Source organism: Podarcis raffonei, chromosome 2, assembly GCF_027172205.1.
Source record: "Podarcis raffonei isolate rPodRaf1 chromosome 2, rPodRaf1.pri, whole genome shotgun sequence".
In the NCBI taxonomy this organism is placed as follows: Eukaryota; Metazoa; Chordata; class Lepidosauria; order Squamata; family Lacertidae; genus Podarcis; species Podarcis raffonei.
This window is the reverse complement of record NC_070603.1, coordinates 11,552,310-11,576,060: the sequence shown is the minus strand read 5'-3', so window position 1 is coordinate 11,576,060 and position 23,751 is coordinate 11,552,310. Positions and strand designations below refer to the sequence as shown.

The following is a 23,751-nucleotide window of genomic DNA, read 5'->3' as shown; positions in this document are numbered from 1 at the left end:
ATCATGGGAACTCGATCCCCCCCCACAGAGCTGCCATTCCCAGCACCCTTAACAAACTACAATTCCCAGGGAAGTTGTTGCTTTAAATGTATGGTGCATGTATGAAACACCAAGGTTCCACTTGGCTATGTAATTTGCTTGGTTAATTTAAGCCAGCCACCAGCTCTCCAATTAAACCACTCCACAGGGTTGTTGCAATGATAAAACTAGAATAGGGGAGAGCACAGTGGTACCTCGGGTTACAGACGCTTCAGGTTACAGACTCCGCTAACCCAGAAATAGTACCTCGGGTTAAGAACTTTGCTTCAGGATGAGAGCAGAAATCGTGCTCCGGCGGCGCGGGAGGCACCATTAGCTAAAGTGCTGCTTCAGGTTAAGAACAGACTTCCGGAATGAATTAAGTTCTTAACCCGAGGTACCACTGTATGCTGTCTTGAGCTCCTCGGAGGAAAGGCATGGTATAAATTGAATCAATAAAATTAATAAATAAATGCAGGAAATAAAAGAATTGGATTTAGTACGGCTTCCCTACTGCCAAGAAAACATGCACAGGATTGAGCTGCTTGCCTCTGGTAAAGTGAAAGGTAAAGGACCCCTGGACGGTTAAGTCCAGTCAAATTCAACTATGGGGTATGGCGATCATCTCCGCTTTCAGGCCGAGGGAGCCAGCGTTTGTCCACAGACAGCTTTTCTGGGTCATGTGGCCAGCATGGCTAAACTGCTTCTGGCTCAACGGATCACCGTGACGGAAGCCAGAGCGCATGGAAATGCTGTTTACCTTCCCATCGCAGCGTACCTATTTATCTACTTGCACTGGTGTGCTTTCAAACTGCTAGGTTGGCAGGAGCTGGGACAGAGCAACCAGAGCTCACCCCGCTACATGGATTCAAACTGCCGACTTTACAATCAGCAAGCCCAATAGGCTCAGTGGTTTAGATCATGCTCCTATTTGCCTCTATTCCACTCCCCACATTACAAGTTTCTCCCTTTTGCAATTCTGACACTCTCATACTTGGAATGCTGCTAGAAAATGCCCATCTAGCTGTGCACTGGCCAGAGCTCATGCTCAAGGCATCCAGAAGCTCCGCCAGAGGATGCGCATCACACATGCACTACTATCACCACTTGCCTTGGGGAGATCAGCCAAGTTTCTGCATTTCTGAGAAGTTTTCCTTTGCACCACATCTCTCAGAGCTCTGCCTCTCCGAAAGAGACGAGAATTGCAGATAGGCAAAGCGTTTATGTCGTCTTAGAGTTAGAGCAACTTTAAATAGCATCTATCATTTTAATCTCCGCCGCCTCTTGCTTTAAAACGGGAAGCTCAATTTGCTGCAGAACGGCGTTGAAAGGAAATGACAGAAAGCCTGAGCAATATTTATACTAATACTGTCTCCAGTTAGGCCAATTTCCCCCATACAGAATCGTTTACAACTCACAAGATGGATAAAGCAGGGTGGGGCGAAGAAGAGAAGGTTCATTGCTGGTCTCTTATTGCATTTTCTGGCAGCATCTTTGAAGGCCTCTGTGCCCTGCCCAGGCAATAAGAGAGCAGCGTGTCAAACAAAGCACCATCTTCTTCCTTCTGAAGCATTGGGGGACTGAAAAACCCACCACATGCCTCTTTCTCCTCTTGGGCAAATCTCAAATCAGATTGTTCTCAGGCACATGCAGCAGGCAGATGTACCTTAATGGAAATTGAGGTTGGCTGGGGAAAGGGGGAAATGGTTCAGGTACAAAATAGGTTGTATGCAGTTTATAAATCACACCAGGAAATGATTTCTGTCGTTTTGAAGTCGCAAATGGAAGGGTTGCAGCCTTGAAAGACTTGTTGCTTGTCATCAGGTTTGCAGAATAAAGAAAAAAGGTTGAGATAGCATATAATTTAAAAAATATTTTTAGGTAGCTGCGTTGGTTTAGAAGAAAGAGAAAAATTATCTGAAAGTCACAGTTGGGCAGTACTGTTATTGTTGTTGTTGTTGTTTAGTTGTTTAATCGTGTCTAACTCTTCGTGACCCCATGGACCAGAGCACACCAGGCACTTCTGTCTTCCACTGCCTCCCGCAGTTTGGTCAAACTCATGCTGGTAGCTTCGAGAACACTGTCCAACCATCTCATCCTCTGTCATCCCCTTCTCCTTGCACCCTCCATCTTTCCCAACATCAGGGTCTTTTCCAGGGAGTCTTCTCTTCTCACGAGGTGGCCAAACTATTGGAGCCTCAGCTTCACGATCTGTCCTTCCATTGAGCACTCAGAGCTGATTTCCTTCAGAATGGAGAGGTTTGATCTTCTTGCAGTCCATGGGACTCTCAAGAGTCTCCTCCAGCACCAGAATTCAAAAGCATCAATTCTGTTATTAAGACAAACCAAACTGAAGCAAAATAGTACGTAAGCTTCTGAGTATGCCAAACTTTGAGATGTTACTCAAGGCAGGAGGTGGGTGCATGAAATGGGGGAAAGGTTGTTTTAAAAATAATAATGGGCTGGATCTTGAAGGCTTGAGACCTGCATTTAGACTTGGACTGAAGGTGGAAATACAGACTGAAGGGCTGAGTGCTCCTAACCTGGCCAGGGGACTATCAAAGTGGTAGAGTCACTGCTGCATCCGAAGTCCAGAGTGGCTGGGACAATCCACTCAGATTGTGTAAATACAACAACAACAATTCATAAGCCCTGTCAACTCCTGCCAGTCAGGACAGACGGTGGGGTGGCACTTTCCCCAGAGGTTATTGCTGCACCCACTCCAGGTTGACACAGCATAGGGGACAGGATCCGACTCCTCTAAGCCCCTGTCCCCCATCCCCCCATGGAGATGGTAGCCTCCCAGTTGCTTCGGTAGAAGCTCGGCTTCTACTGCAGCGGCACTCCCCTCACCAGCAATGCTCCTCTCCACAGGCAGAGGCCAGTGCAGAGGGATCCATGCTTCATCTTAACCACCTACATGCCAGCACCTGGGTTGTAGCCTGAGTCTCTGCTGAGTGCTTACGGGCATCAGATTACAGCTAGAAATCTGGGATGAAGAAGCAATAGCTGATCCCCATTCTTGTACGCATTAAACATGGCTGTTATCCAACTCTGTCTCATCATGACTTAAGAAAATTATGCAAATTCTGAGGGTGTTAATTCACCAGCTTTTCTCTGAATAACCAAATATTTGATTAATATTTTGTGTGTGTGTGTGTGTGTGTCATAACATCTAAAGATGTTTAAGCCTATGTATCTATCAAATGATGTGTGGTGGCCACAAGATTCACCTTGTATATTGTATGTGTAGCATTAAAAGCAACTTGATCTGTTTGGGATCTGCTCTGTGTCTTTTCAGTTCATCTTGTTATTTGAGTCTGAATCAGGCATAGGCAAACTCGGCCCTCCAGATGTTTTGAGACTACAGTTCCATCATCCCTGACCACTGGTCCTGTTAGCTAGGGATGATGGGAATTGTCGTCCCAAAACATCTGGAGGGCCGAGTTTGCCTATGCCACTCTGAATCACATCTGTTAATTAGAAGCTCTGTTCACCCAACCCTATTTGATTATAATGGAGAATCTAAAAATAACTGGCTTTTTTCCCTTTTCACAGAAGTGAATGAAATTTGCAGGCTAAGAAGCCTCTCCGACTGGATTAAGTTGGCCAGATTTCAGGCAGGAATTTTCATTCAAGGAATCTTCTAAAGTTTATTTTTTCAAAAAGATAAAAAGTATCTAGCTTTCAATTTTATGCTGGAATTGGGTGCAATTTGCAGTTTATTTGCCCATTCCAAGGGGATGAAACCAGCCAACTTTCAGAATAACAAGTGCAGTGGTTCTCTCACTTGGGCAGACCTTACCATTCAGGGATAGGTAAAATAGAAATCACTTAACTTGCCTTAGGTTTTTTTATGGGTGAACAGTCTGTAAACTGGTGGTATGATGGGAGGTGGTCCTGAGTAACAGTAATAATTACATAGCTCTCAGTAAGCAATGAAAGTTGGAGCTTACTTCAGGGCCAATCCAGTTTAGCTGAATGTGGGCAGAGGAGCTTTTGAGGGGGAAGGAAGAAAATATGAATACATTGAATGTAGTGAAATTATAGGTACCCCAAAACTGAAGACAGAAAGGTGACATTTTGAACATGCAAACTGAAATTTGGAGGGGGGTGGAATGGAAATGAATAAAAGGCATCAAACAAGCACAAGCAAGTGTTGGTGGAAGGACTGGAAGAGAAGATTGCGAAAAATGAGAGAAACTAAATGGGACAAATAATAATAAACAGAGTAGGCATTGTTGGAAAACAGAAAATAAAAAGGAACAAATCAATCACACAGAAAGCCCTACAAGTGAACTGAGTGGAATTACCTTACATGGAGCTCTCCTGGAAGTTTGTGAATACAACGAAGTTAACATGAACCAGAAAGAAAAGTGTCAGACGACACAGCGATTCTCCAAACAGCTCTTGTTTATTCACAGGTCAGAACAGAACTGAACTGAAGGGTTCAGCCAGCCTGCTTATATAGAGCTCCAGTACAACGTAACTGTAACAACTTTCTGTAACTACCCAATCACTGAACATCACTTTCAATCCCTTATTTGCATATGTGGACCTGAGTGAAAACTATCTACAGTATCCCCCTGCTGGCCCAGGGTGAGAACTTCAGTACATAACAAAAAGAGCGGGATGAAAACAATTTGAGTGAAGCGTTGGTTTTCTATTGTTTGAAAGGAAACAGAAAGTGATTGGGGAGGATTCCATGGGTCCCAGAGCTCTTCCAGGGCTCTTTCTTGTACAGGGGTCACAAAAGTACAGCCGCCACTCGAAAAGCAAACACTCTCCTAAATTGCTGTGGTTGGAGTGCCCTCAGAAAATAATTCAATGTGATTAAAACCTGGACCTGTCAGTCAAAATGAAAGATTCTCCAACCTCTCTGCTCTGTTTTGACTTAGGGCTTGTCCACACATATTCCTGCCTGGCCACTTTCCCCTAGGGAAAACCTGCTCTTCACTGCTGAATCGGAGCAACGGTCAATGGGGTTTTCTGCAGACTGATGTTTGCTCAGTTTCAGCAGTAAAGAGCGGATGTTCCTAAGGGAAGTGGCAGGGAAGCAGGAAACCACTAGGACCCGAGCTTTCTAGGGGTGCAGAAGTGTGGACAACCCCTCAAGCACAGAGCATTTCCCTAGTGGCCTTCGTTTTGCTTTGTGGAAAGAAAATGAAACATTCAGAAGTCACCTTATTTTAAATGGCAAATGGGGAGGCACCCCAGCCCACAGAATGACTCGTAGATTTAAGGAGTCGTTGATCTATCTCAAGAGATCTTGTGAGCAGTGAAATCCAACTCAGGCATGTGAAAACCTCACCCACATCCCTTTATTCACCTCATAATTCAGGTTGCACTCAGAGCCAAAGCAAACGATAAAATCTATGTCTAGATCTATGGATCTGAAATGGGTTAATCTGTAACTTGAGGTCTTCCACTGGTGCCTCTGAGCAAAGTGAGGTGGCAGGTGGCTCAGCTCTTTCCCACATTGTGCTTTGTAATGTATTCAGAGAGCCTGTAAGGAAAGGAATGAGGCATTTTTAAAAAATGGGTGGGAAAGGGCAGGAAGTATGGGGTCCACCAAGAAAGACCCTGGGCTCAGGCCCCCTAGGTCATCCCACTCACAGCCACCGTCTTCTTGGTACATCAGCTTCTGAGTTCAAAAATACTTCCAATTTCTCACCTATTCCAAATAAGCTGAAATGGGTCCATTTGGTTTTGCTCCTGCTCAGGTTTCCAGGAGTATCTAATTTGCAGGTTTATCCATTTCAGACCTTCTACCATAGCAAGGTAGGGGGCACTCTAGAAAGCAACAATAGGGGAGTACCTCAGGGCTGCAGCTATGGGGGTGGGTGGGCTAGCCAGGTATTTTGTCCCAGGTGAAGCCTCCAAGAGGGGTGCCATTAAGGCTCCCAGATGGTGTTTGTACACAAGAGTGTGTGTGTGTGTGTTCGCGCGCACACACACACACACACACACACACACCCCAAACTGGGTCTTTGACCCAGGTGAAATGAAGATTAGTTTCAGCCCTGGAGTACTTTTGCAGAATGCCTGAATGGATCATTAGACAATAGTATTATACAGGTCTATATTCCTGTACTCACTTACCTGGGAGTAAGGCCTATTGAAGTCAATAGGACTTATGAGTAGATATGTACATCATTGTTTTGTTCTAACCTCAGCTTCACTCCTTAGAGTGTGTTGTTTCTTAGGGTCCCAGACCACTGACAAACAATGCAAATCTTGAAAACAGACCCATATTTATTAAAATCAGACATCTTTTATTTATAATTGGCTCTGTTGCATTGTCCTTGCCAGCAGAAGATTAGTGGAAGATCAGTAGGTCTTGGGCTTTTTCCATAAGTGTGGCACTTTTCCAAAAAGAAATTGGTTCCGGTGGAGCTGTGGGCCAGGCCAGGCCAATGCAAGTTTTTGAGAAGGGAGAGGAAGACCTTTCTCATTTTCATCTGATGCTTCATGGACTAAAAGCAGCATTTTTGCTGCAGTCCTGAACCCACTGAGCTGAAAGTATGCCCCTTTTTTGCTCAATTGGACTAATTTCTGATTAGATACATATAATGCTGCGCTGGATATCATATTCAGCTAAAATTGTTTACCTGTATCTTTCTATCATTTGACTAGCTGATTGTTGGTTTTAGTTGTATATTTTACTGACATTTCATTATGGTTTTATTTTAATTCGATTATTTACATAAGCCCCTTTGGGAGTCTGCAGGAAGAAAAACTGGATAGAAGTAAATGGAATAAATACATAAATTTGCATAAAGTTTATTATTGCACACAGTGGAAACTGGGCTTTTTCTTGATGGTTTTTTTTTGGGGGGGATAAATGTTCCATGTTTCTAAAGCTGGAAAAAATACTGTGCATACTAACTATAGAATTATTATTATTATTATTATTATTATTATTATTATTATTCCCGCATTCTCAGGCCAATGGGCTCTCAGCAGAGCAGTATATAATGGATAATAAAATACAATAAAATTAATAACGATACACATACTATTCACCTTGAATAAAAGTGGGGGTTAATATATAGATTTTTTTTTTAATGCAGCAAATGATTGTTTTAAGTTCTCTTTTTCCCACCCCACCCTTTACTATCTGTTGCATATTTCCACAAGAAATACAGGAAGGTAACCCTTTCAGTCACTATACAGCAAATCCACCCCCTCCAAAAATGGTCCAGTGAAAGCAAAATTTAAGCCATTGGGGAGGGGAAATCGATGTAGGCTTTGGCTACTTTTTAACATTGCCTCTTCCTATTTGATTGAAGGAGAAGTGATATAGTGGTTTCTGTTCCCAAATGACTCTTGAGAATGCATGATCTTTGGGGCATCATATGCTTGCAGTGCGTTAAATCCAAAGAGTCCCTTCCTCTGAAAGAAGGATTCCATCTAAGAAAAAGAACATTTGGATCCAGCCAATTGTTTCCTTGTGCAAAGGTCTCTGCTTTGCTGACTGAGCCATAACATGCACACAGCTTATATTGGACAGGGCAATGGACTGTTGGAGCCAAGCCTGGTCAAAGAAGAAAACACTCTCAAGTTTTAAACTTCCCATACTTCATTTACTACTCCTGTGGGCTGGCTGACAAGCAGCTGCCTGGTGCAATATCTTGTTAATATTCCCCGATATTGAAAAACATCAATTTTCTGAAGCTGGCATGACCTACTCCCACCCTTCTTTTAATAAACATTGTGCTAAATATTTAAATGCATGGCAAAATCTTGTGCAACATATGCACAAGCATATGTCTCAACCTTCCCAGTTTAACAGAGGCAGCTCCTCTTTCAATGTTATGTATGTACTTAGTTATTTATATTCTAGAAAGCAAAGATTGGTACCCAAAGTAGCATATTGTAATGGACTGGCTGGATGCAGAGGCATACAGGTATGCCCCACGGAGGACCTTAAGGTCCATAAATAGCAACACCCTAGAGGTCCCGGGCCCTAAGGAAGTCAGATTAGCCTCAACCAGAGCCAGGGCCTTCTCAACACTGGTGGAACACTCTGTCTCATGAGACCAGGGCCCTGCAGGATCTGATTTCTTTCCGCAGGGCCTGTAAGACAGAGTTGTTCCGCCTGGCCTTTGGCTTGGAGCCAATTCGATTCCCTCCCCCTCTTTCTTTTTCCTTTTCCTTTCTCCTCCTGTGATGAGGCTGCATTTTAATGTTTTAATATTTTAATGTATCAATATTTTAATTGTTGTATTTTAATCTTGTTTTTAAGCTGTATTCATTCAACTTGTTTTTATTATTGCTTGTTAGCTGCCCTGAGCCCGGCCTTGGCTGGGGACGGCGGGGTATAAATAAAAAATATTATTATTATCTCATCTGTCTGCTTCACCAGGTGAACTTATGGAATCGCCCCCCACCTGAGCTCTCCACCCATGTCTTATTTGTGCATCAAAGTCATGATCCATCGGTGCAATCAATCGGGTATTCTGTGTCCACAGCAGTCTTCTGTTTGCCTTCACTGTCCTTGCTCATGATCCCTCAGACACATAGTTTCTGTGCAAAGTACAACTTGAATCTGGCTCAGGAGCATCTGGGTTTTCAGCTTTCTCTACTGATAGCTAGCTGAGTGTGGCATAGCTGAGGGCTGGGCAACTCTCCTCACTCTTTTTCTTGGTGATAATCTGTAAGAGAAGCATAGCTAACATGAAGAGGTAGCAGTTTCCACATTTAGAGCCCTTCTGGACTGCCTCCCTTTTGCCATGCTCAAGGAGAGGTTTCCCCCCCTGTTTTCAGCAGCCACAGGGAAGCAAAAATCATTGGGGAATTCTTAATTTTTCTGAAATCCAGCTGCTTCTGCAGTGCATGTTCCAATAGTGGACATTAGTAAAATAGGGACGTCTCCCCAATTACATGGCATTCACCAGGAGCATGGAAAAAGACAAGAAATTTTCATAGATGTACATGTGTACAAAGAACACCTCAATCACTAAAGACAAACATATCAGATCCCGCAGGGCCTGTAAGACAGAGTTGTTCCACCTGGCCTTTGGCTTAGAATCAGTTTGATTCCCTCCCCCTCTTTCTTTTTCCTTTCTCCTCCTGTGAAGAGGCTGCATCCTAATGTTTTAATGTTGTATTTTAATCTTGTTTTTTAAATTGTATTTTAATCAACTAGTTTTTTAAATTGTATTTTAATCAACTTGTTTTTATTATTGGTTAGCCGCCCTGAGCCCGGTCTTGGCTGGGGAGGGCGGGGTAGAAATAAAAATTTTTATTATTATTATTATTAATTATTATTATTATTATCAGTTGGGGAACCCCCAAAGGGAAGAAGGCTCAGAGCCAAGGAATTGGTGGTGGGATGATGATAAGTGGTCAGATGGAGAAGAGGGAGCAGACTGGGTGGAGGAGGCGTCGGAAGCAGAAAAGGCAACAGGGTTTCGTGAGCAGGGAGAGTCTATGGCAGAGAGCAGTCCAGGCCTGGCCTCCTGAGCTGTTTGCTTCTTTGAATAAAAAGTTAACTTCACTGATGCCGTGTGAGTTATTACTGAGCTGTTTGAGGCACCCACCCCTGACACGTATAGTGAAAATCCACACAGAAGTAGAACAGAATGAGATTGTGTGTGGTTCAGACAGGGTGAGAGGCTCCTTAGGAGATATATATACAGTGGTGCCTCGCAAGACGAACGCCTCGCAAAATGAAAAACTCGCAAGACGAAAGAGTTTTCCGTTTTTGAGTCGTTCCACAAGACGAATTTCCCTATGGGCTTGCTTCGCAAGAAGAAAGCCCATAGGGAAATCTCCGTCGGCCTTCAGAAGAGGTCCTGGACCTCTTCTGAAGGCCGGCGGGGGGCAAAAGTCTTTGCTCCCCCCGCCTGCCTTCCCGGGACAGCGGAGACTTCTCCGCTGTCCCGGGGCGATCTGAAAATGCTGGCGGGCGGCAGCGAAGGCTTCACTGCCGCCCGCCAGCATTTTCAGATCTCCCTGGGACAGCGGAGAAGTCTCCGCTGTCCTGGGGGCTTTTAAAATGCTGGCAGTTGGGAGGAAAGCCCTCCTGTCCCCGGAGCTTGCGGGGTGGGAGGTGAGGAGAAGGGCTTTTCTTCCCACCGCCAGCCTTCAGAACAGCCTTCTGAAGGCTGACGGTGGGAAGAAAAGCCCTTGTCTCCCCCCCAGCCTTCAGAAGAGGTCGGGGGACAGACTGTCCCCGGACCTGGTCTGAAGGCGGTTTCCATAGGAACGCATTTATTGATTTTCAATGCATTCCTATGAGAAACTGTGCTTCGCAAGACGAAAAACTCGCAAGAAGAGAAAACTTGCGGAACGAATTAATTTCGTCTTGCGAGGCACCACTGTATGTGTGTGTGTGTATATATATATATATATATATATATATATATACACACACACACACACACACACACACACACATACATACAGCTGGTACTCTGCTAAGAATATTTGTAAAATGTGGTTCCCCATCATGTACCCTTCCCCTCCCTCCATTCCATGCCTGGCAAATAATAAGTCACATTCCAGTCTGTAAGGGACATATTTTTATTTTTATTTTTTTAGGCTGCAACCCTATTCCCACTTACCTGGAGAAAGGCCACTGATTTTTACAGCAAGGATAAGGAACCTTTTCCAGCTGAGGGCCACATACTTAGGGGCCACATTCCAGTGGTGGGAGGAGCCAGAGGCAAAAGTGGGTGGAGCAAAATTTTACCTTTGTGCAGTAGACTAGTTTCTACATACACTCACATACCCCTCCAACCAGACAAGCAAGAGACATCATCAGAATTCAAGGACACATTCCAGCCAGGCAAAAACACTTGGGGGGGGTGGCAATGTCAAAGGTGTATGTCTGGCCTGGAGGAAGAGGGTATAGTTTGGGGAGAGGTCCAAGAACCATAGAATCATAGCACTGTAGCGTTGCAAGGGACCCTGAGGACCATCTAGTCCAACCCCTTGCAATGCAGGAATATGCAGCTGCCCCATATGGCGATTGAACCTGCAACCTTAGCATAAAGAGCACCAACTATCCATGCCAGGTGTAAAGACTGCAATGTATCTCACCTTTCAAGGTATAACCTTCACAAGGCAAGTTACAGCAATAAATAAACAGAAAACACTGAACAGTATAAACATTGCAAGCAAATCAGTGAAGCAACAAGCAAAACTCTTTTAAAAAACAACAACCCTTCATTTGCATCAGTAGAGGGGGGAAATATTCATGGCGAAGCCTGATAAGCTCTGGGTCTAAGAACAGAGCTATGTCATATTGTCTCCTGTCTTTAGGCAGAAGAATGATGCCACAAGTTGCTTTCTGTGGCTTTAGCCCAATGGCATAATCCAGTGGCTGCATGTGTGTGAGAGCACAGGTGCGTTGGCAAAAGACAGGCCCATCATCTCTGATTGTATTTGCAGAAGGCAAAAGACCGAAGCACATGTTGACTTATTTTTTGTTGTTGATATATTTGCCACCAGGTCTCTCTCTCTCTCTTTCTGACATCTATGGCAGGCAATCCAGGTCCCATCTGCATTCAGGTTTCAGCTGACAGGCAACGAGGAAGAAATGCTGCTGAATGAATTAGAGAGGCAGAATTCTGTAAGTATTAATCAAGCTCTCCTCCTTCCCTCCCTCCTCACCACCCCACCCCATAATACACAGTTTAGCTCTGCAAGAAATAAACAGATGGGAAACAGGATACCTCACCAACCCAGCTGAGGGGGAGGCAGAATTGAAACCTAATGGATTCCAACAGCAGAAGATTCACCCTCTCCAATAAAATCAATGCTAGGATGTGGGGTTTCAGGATTTGATTAGACTTCCTAGTTATAAGGAAACATCTAAAAGTGAGAGCACACTTTAAGAGCTTGGTATGAACTCCTCAAATCTTATTCAAGGACATCAGAAAGGGCCATGTAGAACCAGAGATAAAACTTTTCTAGGATTAAGATATCAAATGTTTACCAATCTGCTCATTCCCAGTGACTCCAATTTTACAGGCAGAGGCATGAAGGCTGAGATGCAACTCAAAGGCAGAGTAGTGATTAGAGTCCACATTTCATCAGCTAAATCTGCCACTGGTTGATACCTGAACATTTTCTACAAATAAGAGGAAGACTATGCTGTATAATAACAATTGGGAAGCTCACACTGGATTCTGGAGAAGGAAAGAGCTCTGGGGTGGAGGCAGACCAATCCATGGGGGTTGGTCCACAGAGAAAGCTCGTTCAGCGAATGGACTTTTCATGTGAAATAGCCACTGTGGAAGCAAAGAGCACATGTGTTTACATCACATGGTTTCTCATCACAACTTCCATGGAACCTTCTAGGTAAATCAGTGGTAAATCCTGTCTTTGATGGCACATTCACGGGTCATCAATTTAAGGTGCAGTTAAGGAGCAACTAAAAGGGACGCATGTGGCACTGTGGGTTAAACCACAGAGCCTAGGACTTGCCGATTAGAAGGTTGGCGGTTCGAATCCCCACGACGGGGTGAGTCCCTGCTCCTGCCAACCTAGCAGTTCGAAAGCACGTCAAAGGGTAAGTAGATAAATAGGTACCGCTCCAGCGGGAAGGTAAACGGCGTTTCCGTGCGCTGCTCTGGTTCCCCAGAAGAAGCTTAGTCATGCTGGCCACATGACCCGGAAGCTGTACCCCGGCTCCCTCGGCCAATAAAGCGAGATGAGCGCCGCAAGCCCAGAGTCGGCCACGACTGGACCTAATGGTCAGTGGTCCCTTTACCTTTACCTAAGGAGCAACTAGCATCCTCATGTGAACTAGCCCACAGAAGCAATTTCCAGTGCTTTCTCCATGGTGCTCAAATCTTTACAATGTCAGGATGCATTCTCACAAGCACACTTGGATGACTGCAACTAACCATGACAGAGATTCTGCATCACCTTCAATAAAAATCTCTTTTCACTGGAGGAAGTTCACGTAAGAAACAGTGATGTACATGAATGTGCATTGTGAAACTTTCATTTTTCTTCTTCAGTGGAGGGAGGCTTCTTTAATGAATGGTGGAGCTTTATAGCAGGCTCTGAGATGGGGAAGTTAAACATTTATGTATTCCTGACACTCAAGTGTATTTCTGTGTATAAGAATTCCTTTGAATTGTGAAGTTCTCTGTGGCAAAACTGAACTCTAGCTCACATGAACAGCACTAGGTTACTTACTTGATGTACTTGTAGCTGAATATGTGAACTGCCTCCCTTAAACAGCACTGCATTTTAGGGGGGATAAAACCTCTGTGCTGTTCCATCTGTGACGGCTTTTAAAGTTTTCACATATGTAGGGTGTCACTTGATATTGCAGTCATCACATGATCAAAGGTGCCACACGCACTCACCACCACATAAGTTTCTCCAGACCTCCCAGCAATTCTCCTCCCCCCGTTTCTCCCATAATCGTGCCAATAAAGAAAAGCTGTACATGAGTTGGTTTTAAGCAAGCGTGCTATCTGTTCATTTAATATTAACAAATTGAAATGAATTATTTTAATGCCAATTAACTTGTAACTGTCCCTTATTAATAGGGATTTAGATGAATACTTCTTGGAAGTAAGAATGGTAGGCTCTAGGAAACGTGCCTGGAATACAGAACACATGGACAGCCAGTTTTTATTTTTAAGAGATGTTATTACTGTTTTATATCAGTTATATATGGCTCTGCAGCTCAAAGATTCCTATCTTAATCCAATAACATTATTACATTCAAAATATTGGGGGTGGGCCCTACCTGCTATTGCCCCCATCGTTCATCAGATGAATTTAACTGTACATTAGAAGTAGGCATTTAAATATACTTCTGCCGTCCCTATCTTCTGTTGCATTTTCTACGCTCCATGGATTCCCTCTCAAAATACAGGCAATTGTTTTTATTTCAATTAGAAATATCCTACCCAACCAACTTACAGGAGAATCTGCCAATGTAAAACCAAAACAACAACAACAACAACAACAACACACACACACACACACACACACACACCCCTTCCAAGAGACAGGTTGCATTGCGAATGTGTGCCTGGGGGAGGGTTTTTATTTTATTTTACTTTTTTGTAACCTTCATTTGCAATTCTAATAGATCCGGGTGAGTGTTTTTCCCCCTTTTTAAATAGATACTCTCAGGCCCTCCACATGCAAGCTTTATTTGCAGAAAAAGTCGTGACGGTGTTTCGCAGTGTCTCCGTCTCCCTCTTCCCCACCCCACTTTTGAGAGATGTCACAAAGTTTGCGGTCCTCTCGCTTACTTCAGCTCCTCCTCGCACCCTACCCCCCCCCATCACCACCACGCGCGCACATGCAGGCACAGCTATCCAACCCTGCGCATCTATTTTCATTGCAAAAAGTAATTGCAAACTTCATCAGCTAAATTAAGATGAAACGGTGTATTATGGCTGGGTACTTAATGGCACCGAGATTCGCTTTCGGAAGGAGGGAGAGAGTGTGGGGACTTAGAGGGGGGGAGGAGATGCTCTTTTAGGAGACAACCCGCTCTGAAGATGCAACAGACGGAATAAAAATGGACTCACCTTTAGCTTCCCGGTAGATATTCCAGCAGGATGGGGATGGGGAGGAGATATGAGTGCGTCCATTTCTCGCAGCCCAGAGAGAGATCAGTTGCAGAAGCGCCACCACTTCTCTCTCTCTCTCTCTCTCTCTCTCTCTCTCTCTCTCTCTCTCTCATCCCTCTTGTATGTTTGCCCAGAGAGAGACTGAAAATTACAAATTGCTGCCATTAGCTCATCAAACAGTGCCTCCCCCCCCACCCCTTAGTGAACCTTGTCCATTGGCCAAGCGCCCGTCACGTGGCTCTCAATGTATCGAATTTCAGCTGGCTTTCTTGTCTCAGCCAACATTCTCTGCGCCCCCCCCCCGCACATCACGCAAATCTCTGCGCGCAGAGCTTCTAGCCCCCCACCCCCGCCTCCTTGGGAAGTGCGCGGTGAGGGTAGGGAAATGTCCAATTTGACATGGTGAAAGCAGGTCCAAAGGTGGGGGTGGGGGGGGACGCCGAGCTGGGCGAAAGGGGCAGGGAAGCCCATTAAGGCAGGATGACGGATCGCCCCTTCCTAGAGCTGGTGTGTGGGGCAGGGGGCAGTGGCCACTTCACGGGGACACTCTCTGGAAGGCAGCGACAGCCGGAGAGGCAGCGCTGCTGCTGCTGCTCTGGGGACAGAGGCGAGGAGATGGGGCGGGATCTCCCAGGGGCACCTTCTCCTCCCCACTCCCCAGCCAACCAGCCCCATCACTCCTCTCGCATGCCTCGCCCACCCCACGATTACCTCTGGGCTGGGCCCAGCCCGCCCGCCGTAGGTAGATCCGGAGTGACTTCTCCCCCGTCCAGCTGCAATCCGAACTCCCTCGGTGCCCCCTACCCACCTAGCTATGGGGACAGAGACTTCCCCGCTCCTTCTTCTTCTTTTTCCTCCTCTTCCTCGGTGTACCCAGCTTGTTTCCCAGAAGGGCATCCCTTCGGGGCTCGGCTGGTGGACCCCCAGTACTCAGGTAGCCAAGAGGACATCCTCTTGGCTCAGCCCGTCAGCTCGAGAGACTCTTGGAGAGCCCAAGGGCAGGGGCGGGGTCCGCCTCGGGAGGTTGGCGGAGAGATGGAAACTTTTGAATGGATGAAAGTTCAGAGGAATCCGCCCCGAAGAAGAACAGGTGAGTTGTTGGCGAGCAGGCCCGGCTCGGATCTAATTGGATGAGTAGCTGGCGCGCGCGCAACATCACCGGATACTCCAGGTACCTCAAATTGGTAATAGAAAGTCATCTATCACGCGCGGAGATGTCTGTATCCATTGGGCGTCTGATTTCTAAGCAGCTCACGTTTGGCGATTGTAATAACTTATTCTCACGGCTAATGCGAAGGCGATTTAGCATTCTCGGAGCATAAGGATTTGAGGCAGAGCCAGAGAGAGAGAGAGAGAGAGAGAGAGAGAGAGAGAGAGAGAGAGAGAGAGAGAGAGCAATCCTTAAATAAAAAATAAACAGCGTTTTGTTCTGATTTTTGTTGTATGTTCGTTTTGGCTTTAAACGGGGGTCTTAGATCTCTCTTTGAAAGGATAACGCGAGGGGTAATTTCCCTTCAAGTTACCCATTCAGAGAGAATTTTTAACTATTTACTGTTCAGAATGGGTGCCCTCAAGCAAGCATTTGGTTAGGAATCGACGGTTAGGCGATCATGAAAACGCTGGCAATTTATTGTTTCAAAATAATATGTGTATTTCGGGGGTTTTTTAATGCCCAGTTTTTGTTCTGAATGTGATAGATAGATGTAAAATAAAAATAAAAAATACATCCACCAAAGTACAGGCGGAAACTTTGTAACGACCTTTCAAAAGTGCTTTTGCCATTATATCGGATTAAAATCCGATAGCAGCAAACCTTACAGACTGAAGTATCGGCAGCGCACCACGGATACTAACGGGTTTCGACTGCAGCTAAAGTTAAACTTCCTGGTAAACTCTCTCCCCCCCCCCCAAAGGAGTTACTCCCAAATAAATATGTTTAAGATATCGGAATGTTAAATGTAGCATAATTTTGACCCTCCTTCCGACACACGAAATCGTGGGAGAAGGAACCATTCAGATATTTTCAGAAAGGATCAATTTCTTTCTCCCAGTCCTCCCCCCTTTCCCCCCCAACTTGGTCCATTTCAATCTGTCAGCGCTACACCATCCACGCCTGGCGAACTTTAACCACCCCAACACAAATACATTTAAAAATAGGTGAAATTGTCTCTTGACGAGGAGATGCGAGTTCTAGATTCTTTTGACACGGCTGTTGCCAGCAGATCTTAACACGCACGTGACCTCTTGATGCATGTGCGAATTTTGTGTATAGTGCTCGTTTGTTGCCAAATAGCAGGCTAGTCCTCATGGATTTGGGGGGCGTGGGGAGAAATTTCTGAAAGTCTGCTGAACTTCCAAACAACAGGTTGGGATCAGAAGCAAAATCTTTCACGGTCCATGTTGGATCCGCGCGCCCCTTTCTTTCTGTGGGATCACCAGGGCCTGAAAGTTTCTAAAGTCAAGCAAAGTTACAACGTGCTGGATAGAGATTTCTTTATTTAATATAGCTGTTGTTCCCAACGGGATTCGGGAGAGCTGAGCGTTCTTGTTGCTGTTTTGTGACTGGGGCTTGTTTGTTTGTTCCTCGACCAGTTTGTCCTTTCTGCGGTTATTTTGTTTTTGGGGTGGGTGGGTAATAGACTTTATACACACACTCAGACATTCCCTCTGGGAGGGAGAAGACAAGAAAAGTATGTCTCCAAAATGAAACAGAACCACGGTAGCCAGTCTCGTCCTTTCGGAGGTGGTAGACTCGGGAGTAGGGCTCTCCCAGCCCCAAACCGGGATCAGTTGTTAAGCCCTTGAACGGGAAAAGGCTGCAAGATTAAGGAATCATTAACCAAACTGGACAATGTACGACATCCCCCACCCCTCAAAGAGGGCGCCCGCCCGCATTCCGACCTGGGAGACCAAACTTCCTCCAACTCCAAAGCGGAGAGCAATTGGATACTTTGATAGGCGCGCGTCTTGGTCGTCTCCCTTTCGCCGTAAACGGCGCGCGTAAAGGGAGCCCCGGAAGCCAGAAATCGGAGAGAAACGGGCTACAGATTTCAGTGCCCCCGCATCCAGAAAAAATTTGGTGTGCGAACTTCTTAATGATGCATATAATGTGTACACACACACACACACACACACAGAGAGAGAGAGAGAGAGAGAGAGAGAGAGAGAGAGAGAGAGAGAGAGAATATGGAACCATTTTCTTTCCCGAACTACTATACTTTCTTTCGATTCGCCTTGTGAAATTTATTCTGGAGGATTCCTTGTGCTCCTGAATATAATTCGATCCGAAAAGATCCAACTCTTCGTCTCCTTTTTCTCCTCCTCCCGTGGGGCAATAAGATTAAGTTGCTTCGCGACTGGCGGTGGGGTTTACTTGCTTGTTTTATAGGGTGTTTTTTTAATGTCTAAATTAGGATTTTTTAAAAATTGTTTCCAAAACCATTAAGAGGACATACAGACAAAAAACGTCATTTTATATAGCTATTGGGGGGGGGGGTAAGGCTAAAAAAAGAAGAAGAAGAAGAAGAGAAAGAATACAAAGTAATTCATTGGAAGACATCTAATTTGTGTCGAAATTTTCTAAAGCTGGTTTACACTGTGAAGTCCGAAGTTCCTCCAAGTTTTAGGGAAAGCGGGGGAGGTCGGCACGATTCTTCGCCTTTCCAGATCTGTCAGCCTTCGAGATGCGTTCTCTATTCGGGGCTTCCTATATCACTGATAGTAGAGAGATCTCGGCGGGGGGAAATATTGTCTTCTTCTGTGGATCTTGGGGTGGGTGGGTAGGAGGAGAATCTCTGTTTCCAAGCAGAGGACTTCTCCACTTTCAAGGAACTGATGGTCCCTCGTGTCTGTATAATACGCTTTTAATATCATTATATATACATACACACATATATGCATGCACACCAACAAACGCACACCTTTTGTTTGTTGTTGCCTTTAACAATATGAACACTTTCCCCATTGCTTATCATGGAAACGGGGGAAGATAAACAAAGACAATAGAAAAGTGTGGCGGGCGTATAATTTTTAATATAGGCTGAGACCTGATCCAAAATACTGACATGTCTTTATGGTGCCAGCGTGTTTATTTGTGTTTAATATGACTCTTTAAAAAAATGGTGCATTCGCTTGTTTCCAAGCTTGGGAAAGTAAGTCACGCTAAGGAGAATCTTTTCTTCTTGTTATTTTTCTGGAGGTGGAAAACACAAATATTAAAAATGGCAGGTTTTGGGGGGGTTTTAAGCTTATGTTTTGCAAGGATAGGAAAGCCTGCCTTTTGCTGGCACGGAGGTTTGAGAAATGTCTGCGTTGTAAGTGGGGGGAATTAAATGGCTCGACATACCAACGTATTTGGAAGAAGTCGAATTCGTGTTCCGTCTCTGCAATTTAGAAAGCTGCATAAGACAGAATGGGGCGGGGCGGAGCTAGGGAAAAAGACGTTTCGTTTCATTTCAAAGCGAAGGCCATTTTCTTCTAAAAATAATTCAGATCTTTCAACATTGCCCTCTGCTCTGGCCCGCCACATCTATCAAAACTCAGTCCCCTTTCAAGCGAGTTCGTCCTTTCAAACCTTGGCTAACGGTTGTGTTGGCTCCTTCGGCCCAAGGCAGCTGAAGTTTAGCTCACATCCATTCCACACCTCCGAACACAAGAGGAAAAGAAAAGGTTGCTTTTGTTTTGTTTTGGGTTTTGTTTTTTAAGACAAACCAAAACAGTCCACCAAGCTGAAGAGACGTTTCCTTAGCTTTAGAACCGGGATGAGTTATGGTTATGGCACTGAGGGAGTTAATAGCTCCTGTTAGGGCAGCGATCCTGGTGTGTCGGAAGCAAGACAGGTAGCAAACACCGTTCAACTCTTGGGGGGGGGGTGGAATACCCACACACCATCCTGCCCAATTCCTTCACTCAAGATCACCCTTCCAAACCTTCCAGATAATATGGACTCAAAATCCCACTAAACTCAGCTGCCACCGCCAGTGGTCAGAGGTGATGGGAAGGGTAGTTTGGCAACATCTTGGGGGCACCAAGTTGGGGAAGGCAGCCTTGGAGCAGTCCTCCTCCTTCTCCTTCATTACATTTCTATAGCACCCTTCATTTGAGGATCACAGGGTGGTTTACAGTATAAAAGCACAAAAATGCACAACATAACAACAAATAAAACAACGCCCCCAACACACAGTTTAGAAGGCCATAGGTTGATTAATTAGCCAAAGGCCGGGGAGAAGAGGAATATTTTTGCCTGGTGCCTTAAAATGTATGTACGTAATGAAGGTGTCAGGCAAGCCACCCTGGAGAGAGCATTCCCCAGATAAGGCCATTCTTGTGTTGCCACCCTCAGGAGCTTTTGAAGAGGCACATGAAGAAGGGCTCAGATGATGATCGCAGGGCCCAGGTCCATTAAGATGGGGAGAGCCAACCCTGGAGGTATTGAAGTGTTATGGTATTGAGGTATCCATGTGTTCTAACACAAGATGGTTTTATCTATTTGTTTATTGAAGATATATACCTGCCTCCCATCCAGAAAGATCCTGTTGTGTTCCTCTGAAGATGTTCTTTTCTTGCCACCATTCATTGGTTGCTTCTCTTTAGAGTGCATCATTTTGGCGTCTTCAGTCGAGGCTAGTCCACTAGAGCTCAGTCTACTCTCATCCAGCCCCCATCTCCCTTCCTGCTTGCCTTCTTACTTATCTCCCTCCTCCTGGCCTTGCAGAATTCAGCAGGGAGGACAACTCTAGAATTAGTTGAGTTGTCACTGGCTACCTGTCATTGGCTCAGGTTCCACCATAGCTGTCAACATTTCCCTTTTTTAAAGGGAAATTCCCTTATTCCGAATAGGATTCCTTGCAAGAAAAGGGAAAAGTTGACAGCTATGGGTTCCACTACTGTTGGGCTCCCCACCTTCCATCCCACCAGTCCCAGCAGGGACCAGTCAGCACTGGGTATCCTTTGCCCTAACTGCCTCTCTCTCCTCACAGCATTTAATTATTTGAGACACTCTCCAGGAAGTATGAGACACAGGAAAAAACTGAGACAGTGTCAACAGGAAGAATGAGAGTGACTTGATGATGAAAGAAGAATGAATGGGGAAACTTTGGTCCTTCATATGCTCTTGGTCTCCAGCTCCCATCTGCTCCCGCCAGCATGGCTGATGGCTAGCAGGGGTGCCAACTTGAAGAAAATATTGTGGGGGGGCCCAGGTAAGCCCTGCCCCGCATAATCGATCACATGACACAGTGCACACCCCCCCATTTGAATGGGAATGTCCATCAACTTTGAGGGAGCCTGGCTCCCTCAAATATTTCATTGTGGGGGCCGGAGCCTCCACGGCCCCTAGGATTTGGCTCCTATGATGGCCAGGGATGATGGGAGTTGGAGTCTAGCAAGCTCCAGAGGACCACAGCTTCCCCACTCCCGTAGAAAACTTCACACACTACATTTTTCTAAGGTGTCTTAAGGGCATCCTGAAATGTGCAAAGTAATATATATGTAAATATGCCACCAATGCATGTTGGCAAATGCCTCAGTGAATGCCCTGGATGCACTCCGCTGTAGCCTCCAGGTGAATGCACAGTGGAAAACTTGGGTTTGCTGCTGTGGTTGTGTGTAAAATGGGACACAGAAAGAGGAGAGAGCAGTATCAGAATTGGCAGGGATGGGGAATGGGGCTTGAATATCCAAGCCGGCATCCCTTCTTATCCCAGATTTCTAACCTTCTCTGAAGACTTGCATATACAAGAAGCCTAGACAACACTTGATTTCTAATTTCCTGAACAGATTCTAGTCATTTCCCTGAAATGTGTGGTGTTTGCGGTGATGCAACGTTTCAATCTGTGCTGCTTGATCTGCAGTAGCTCATTCGCTCATGCAAATTGTTGCTAGATGCATGAAGTGATGGGCATGTGCAGAACGGACTCCAACCAAGGCTTTAGGTCAGGGGGAAAGGCACAGCTGCTTGACCCAGTCCTGAATGAGCAGGCACCGGCATTGGCTGTGGAAGCCTGTGCTATGGATTGCCTGTTGGGAGAGGAGGGTAGGTATAAACCAAACCACATAGCCTGTCTTGGAGGGAAAATGGCTGAGCACAGTTTGCATAATGGGTTTTCCTGATTAGCTTTGGAGATGCACCAGGAACTTGTAGGAGGGAGAGTATTGCTTCCGCCACCCCACCCTGCTACTCCTTTGAACACCTCCAGTTCTGACCTCAAGGCACAGCCAGTCCAGGCCTGCCCATACAGCAAGTTGCCCCAACAGCCATTGAAAATGTTGCAAGCTTTCTGCACTGCAGATTCTTCAGGTGTTCAGGGCAAAAACTATTTAAAAATTGGATCTTAACATGCATCTAGACTGATTAGTATCTGGTCAAACTGGCTCTTAAATTTTTTTTAATGCCATTTAATTTAGACATATAATTAAGTTACCTTTATCTGTTTTTTAAAGAAGTTCTCTTGATCTTATCTATTCTTAATTATGATGGTTCTGTGAACACTTGTGTGTTTATGTTCTTAATGATGCTGGCTTTATGTATATTTGTCTTTCATTAGACTGTGGGTTTTAGCTGTGTTTTCTTTCCAGTTTTATGTGTATGCCACATGGAGAGCTTTTTCATAAAGTGGTTTAGAAATATTCTAAATAAAGGGGGGCGGGAGAGAGGATTCAAGCCATAGTGGGATTTTTTGGAGTAGAAAATGGACTGGGGCAAATAATAGCAGCAATAATAAACAAAATGATCATACGATTACAAACTATTGCAACTAAGTGGTCTACTCCGAGTAAAACTTGGTTGAATACCATTCACAAACAGTAACCTGAGTGATGCTTCCTTCTTTTCATTCCTAGTGAAGTTACATGGTACCACAGCAGACAGGACAACTCCCCACTCGTCTCCCAGAACCAACTTCACCACCAAGCAACTGACAGAGCTGGAGAAGGAATTCCACTTCAACAAATACCTGAGCCGAGCCCGCCGGGTGGAAATTGCCTCAGCCTTATTTCTCAATGAATCCCAAGTGAAGATCTGGTTCCAGAACCGCAGGATGAAGCAGAAGAAAAGAGAGAGAGAAGGCCTACTGTGGGGAACTGCCACTGGCCACAGTGGGCGGGGCTCTGCCTCTTCCGACAAATCAGATCTTGCCTCTCCAGCATCCTCCCCGAGCAGGAGCAATGAGGACACCCTCACTCCACCTCTTTGACTGGGAAAGAAAAGAAAGAGGCATTCGTTGAGCCGCTTGGCATTGTTGTGTAAGTCCCAAAGTCCCCTTCAAGGGATGTAAGGGATCTTTGCAGAGAAGGATAGGGAAGGACATCAGTGTTCCCCTGTGATCACAAATATGACAAACAGCACATTGGGCTGTCAGGTGAAATTCAGTAGGGATGTGTGCGTATCAGTCTATTTTTTACTGGACCAGCCTGGTGAAAATCCAAAATAATTTATATACTCTGATGTTCAGATGAACGGAAGGGTTCTTTTGCAGCGAGATGTGCCCACATGCAGTTACACAAGAAACCCAGGAAATGCATTAACAAGGCATTTTCAGGCAAAGAAGTTCTAGGCATACAGAATCACACACTTCCATCTTTTTTAATATATATATCACATTCTTGTCTCAGGTCATTACCCTCCACATTCCTGTTACCTAGCAGTGCAACCCTACTAATCAGAATAAGTGGGTACCATCTGAGTTTGATGGGACTTAATCCCAGGTCACTTATATGGGACTTACATCTGAGCAGATAGGCATAGGGTTGCACTAGCACACAGAATGACCTTTTAAGGGAGTGGATTCTTCATTCCCAGCTCTGATTTAGGTACCTAGACGTCCAGTGTCGTCTTGTATCTTCTGTACAGTTTAGTTTCATATCTAATAGTCTATGCAGTTTGATGATACCTCTGAACTCTAAATGGAGGGTAGAATACACTTCCTTGGAGGCAACTGGAGGCTTGGGCTCCATTAATCTCTTTCCATTAATGTTTAGTAACATATTTATTGATAAATATTCTAGCAGCACACCATGGAATGCTTAGGATACCTCTTCATAGGAACTTCTCCAGTCAGGGGTGCCAACTTGAATAAGATATTCTAGCAGGGGGGCATGTAAGCCCCACCCCACATAATGGATTGCCAGGTGTGGTGCATGCACACCATTTGAATGGCAATGCCCACCAACTTGGGGG

At 45.2% G+C, this 23,751-nt stretch overlaps 1 protein-coding gene and 1 long non-coding RNA gene across 3 annotated transcripts; one reads left to right on the top strand and one right to left on the bottom strand.

The window, feature by feature from the left end:
• Nucleotides 1-9,288: 9,288 nt before the first annotated feature.
• Nucleotides 9,289-15,480, bottom strand: LOC128406341 (uncharacterized). Of its 2 annotated transcripts, none has more exons than XR_008328470.1 (4): nucleotides 15,385-15,480; nucleotides 14,535-14,717; nucleotides 10,430-11,569; nucleotides 9,289-9,668 (listed from the first exon to the last, which is right to left on the bottom strand). It is a non-coding gene; the product is annotated as an uncharacterized LOC128406341 (long non-coding RNA). The 2 variants fall into 2 exon arrangements; XR_008328471.1 differs by having other exon boundaries at nucleotides 15,288-15,414.
• LOC128406335 (homeobox protein Hox-A1-like) lies at nucleotides 14,900-23,462 on the top strand. The gene is made up of 2 exons (XM_053373643.1): nucleotides 14,900-15,666; nucleotides 22,416-23,462. The coding sequence occupies exons 1-2, from the start codon at nucleotides 15,057-15,059 to the stop codon at nucleotides 22,766-22,768; spliced, it is 963 nt and encodes a 320-aa protein (XP_053229618.1). The 5' UTR covers nucleotides 14,900-15,056; the 3' UTR covers nucleotides 22,769-23,462.
• The last annotated feature ends 289 nt before the right edge of the window (nucleotides 23,463-23,751 follow it).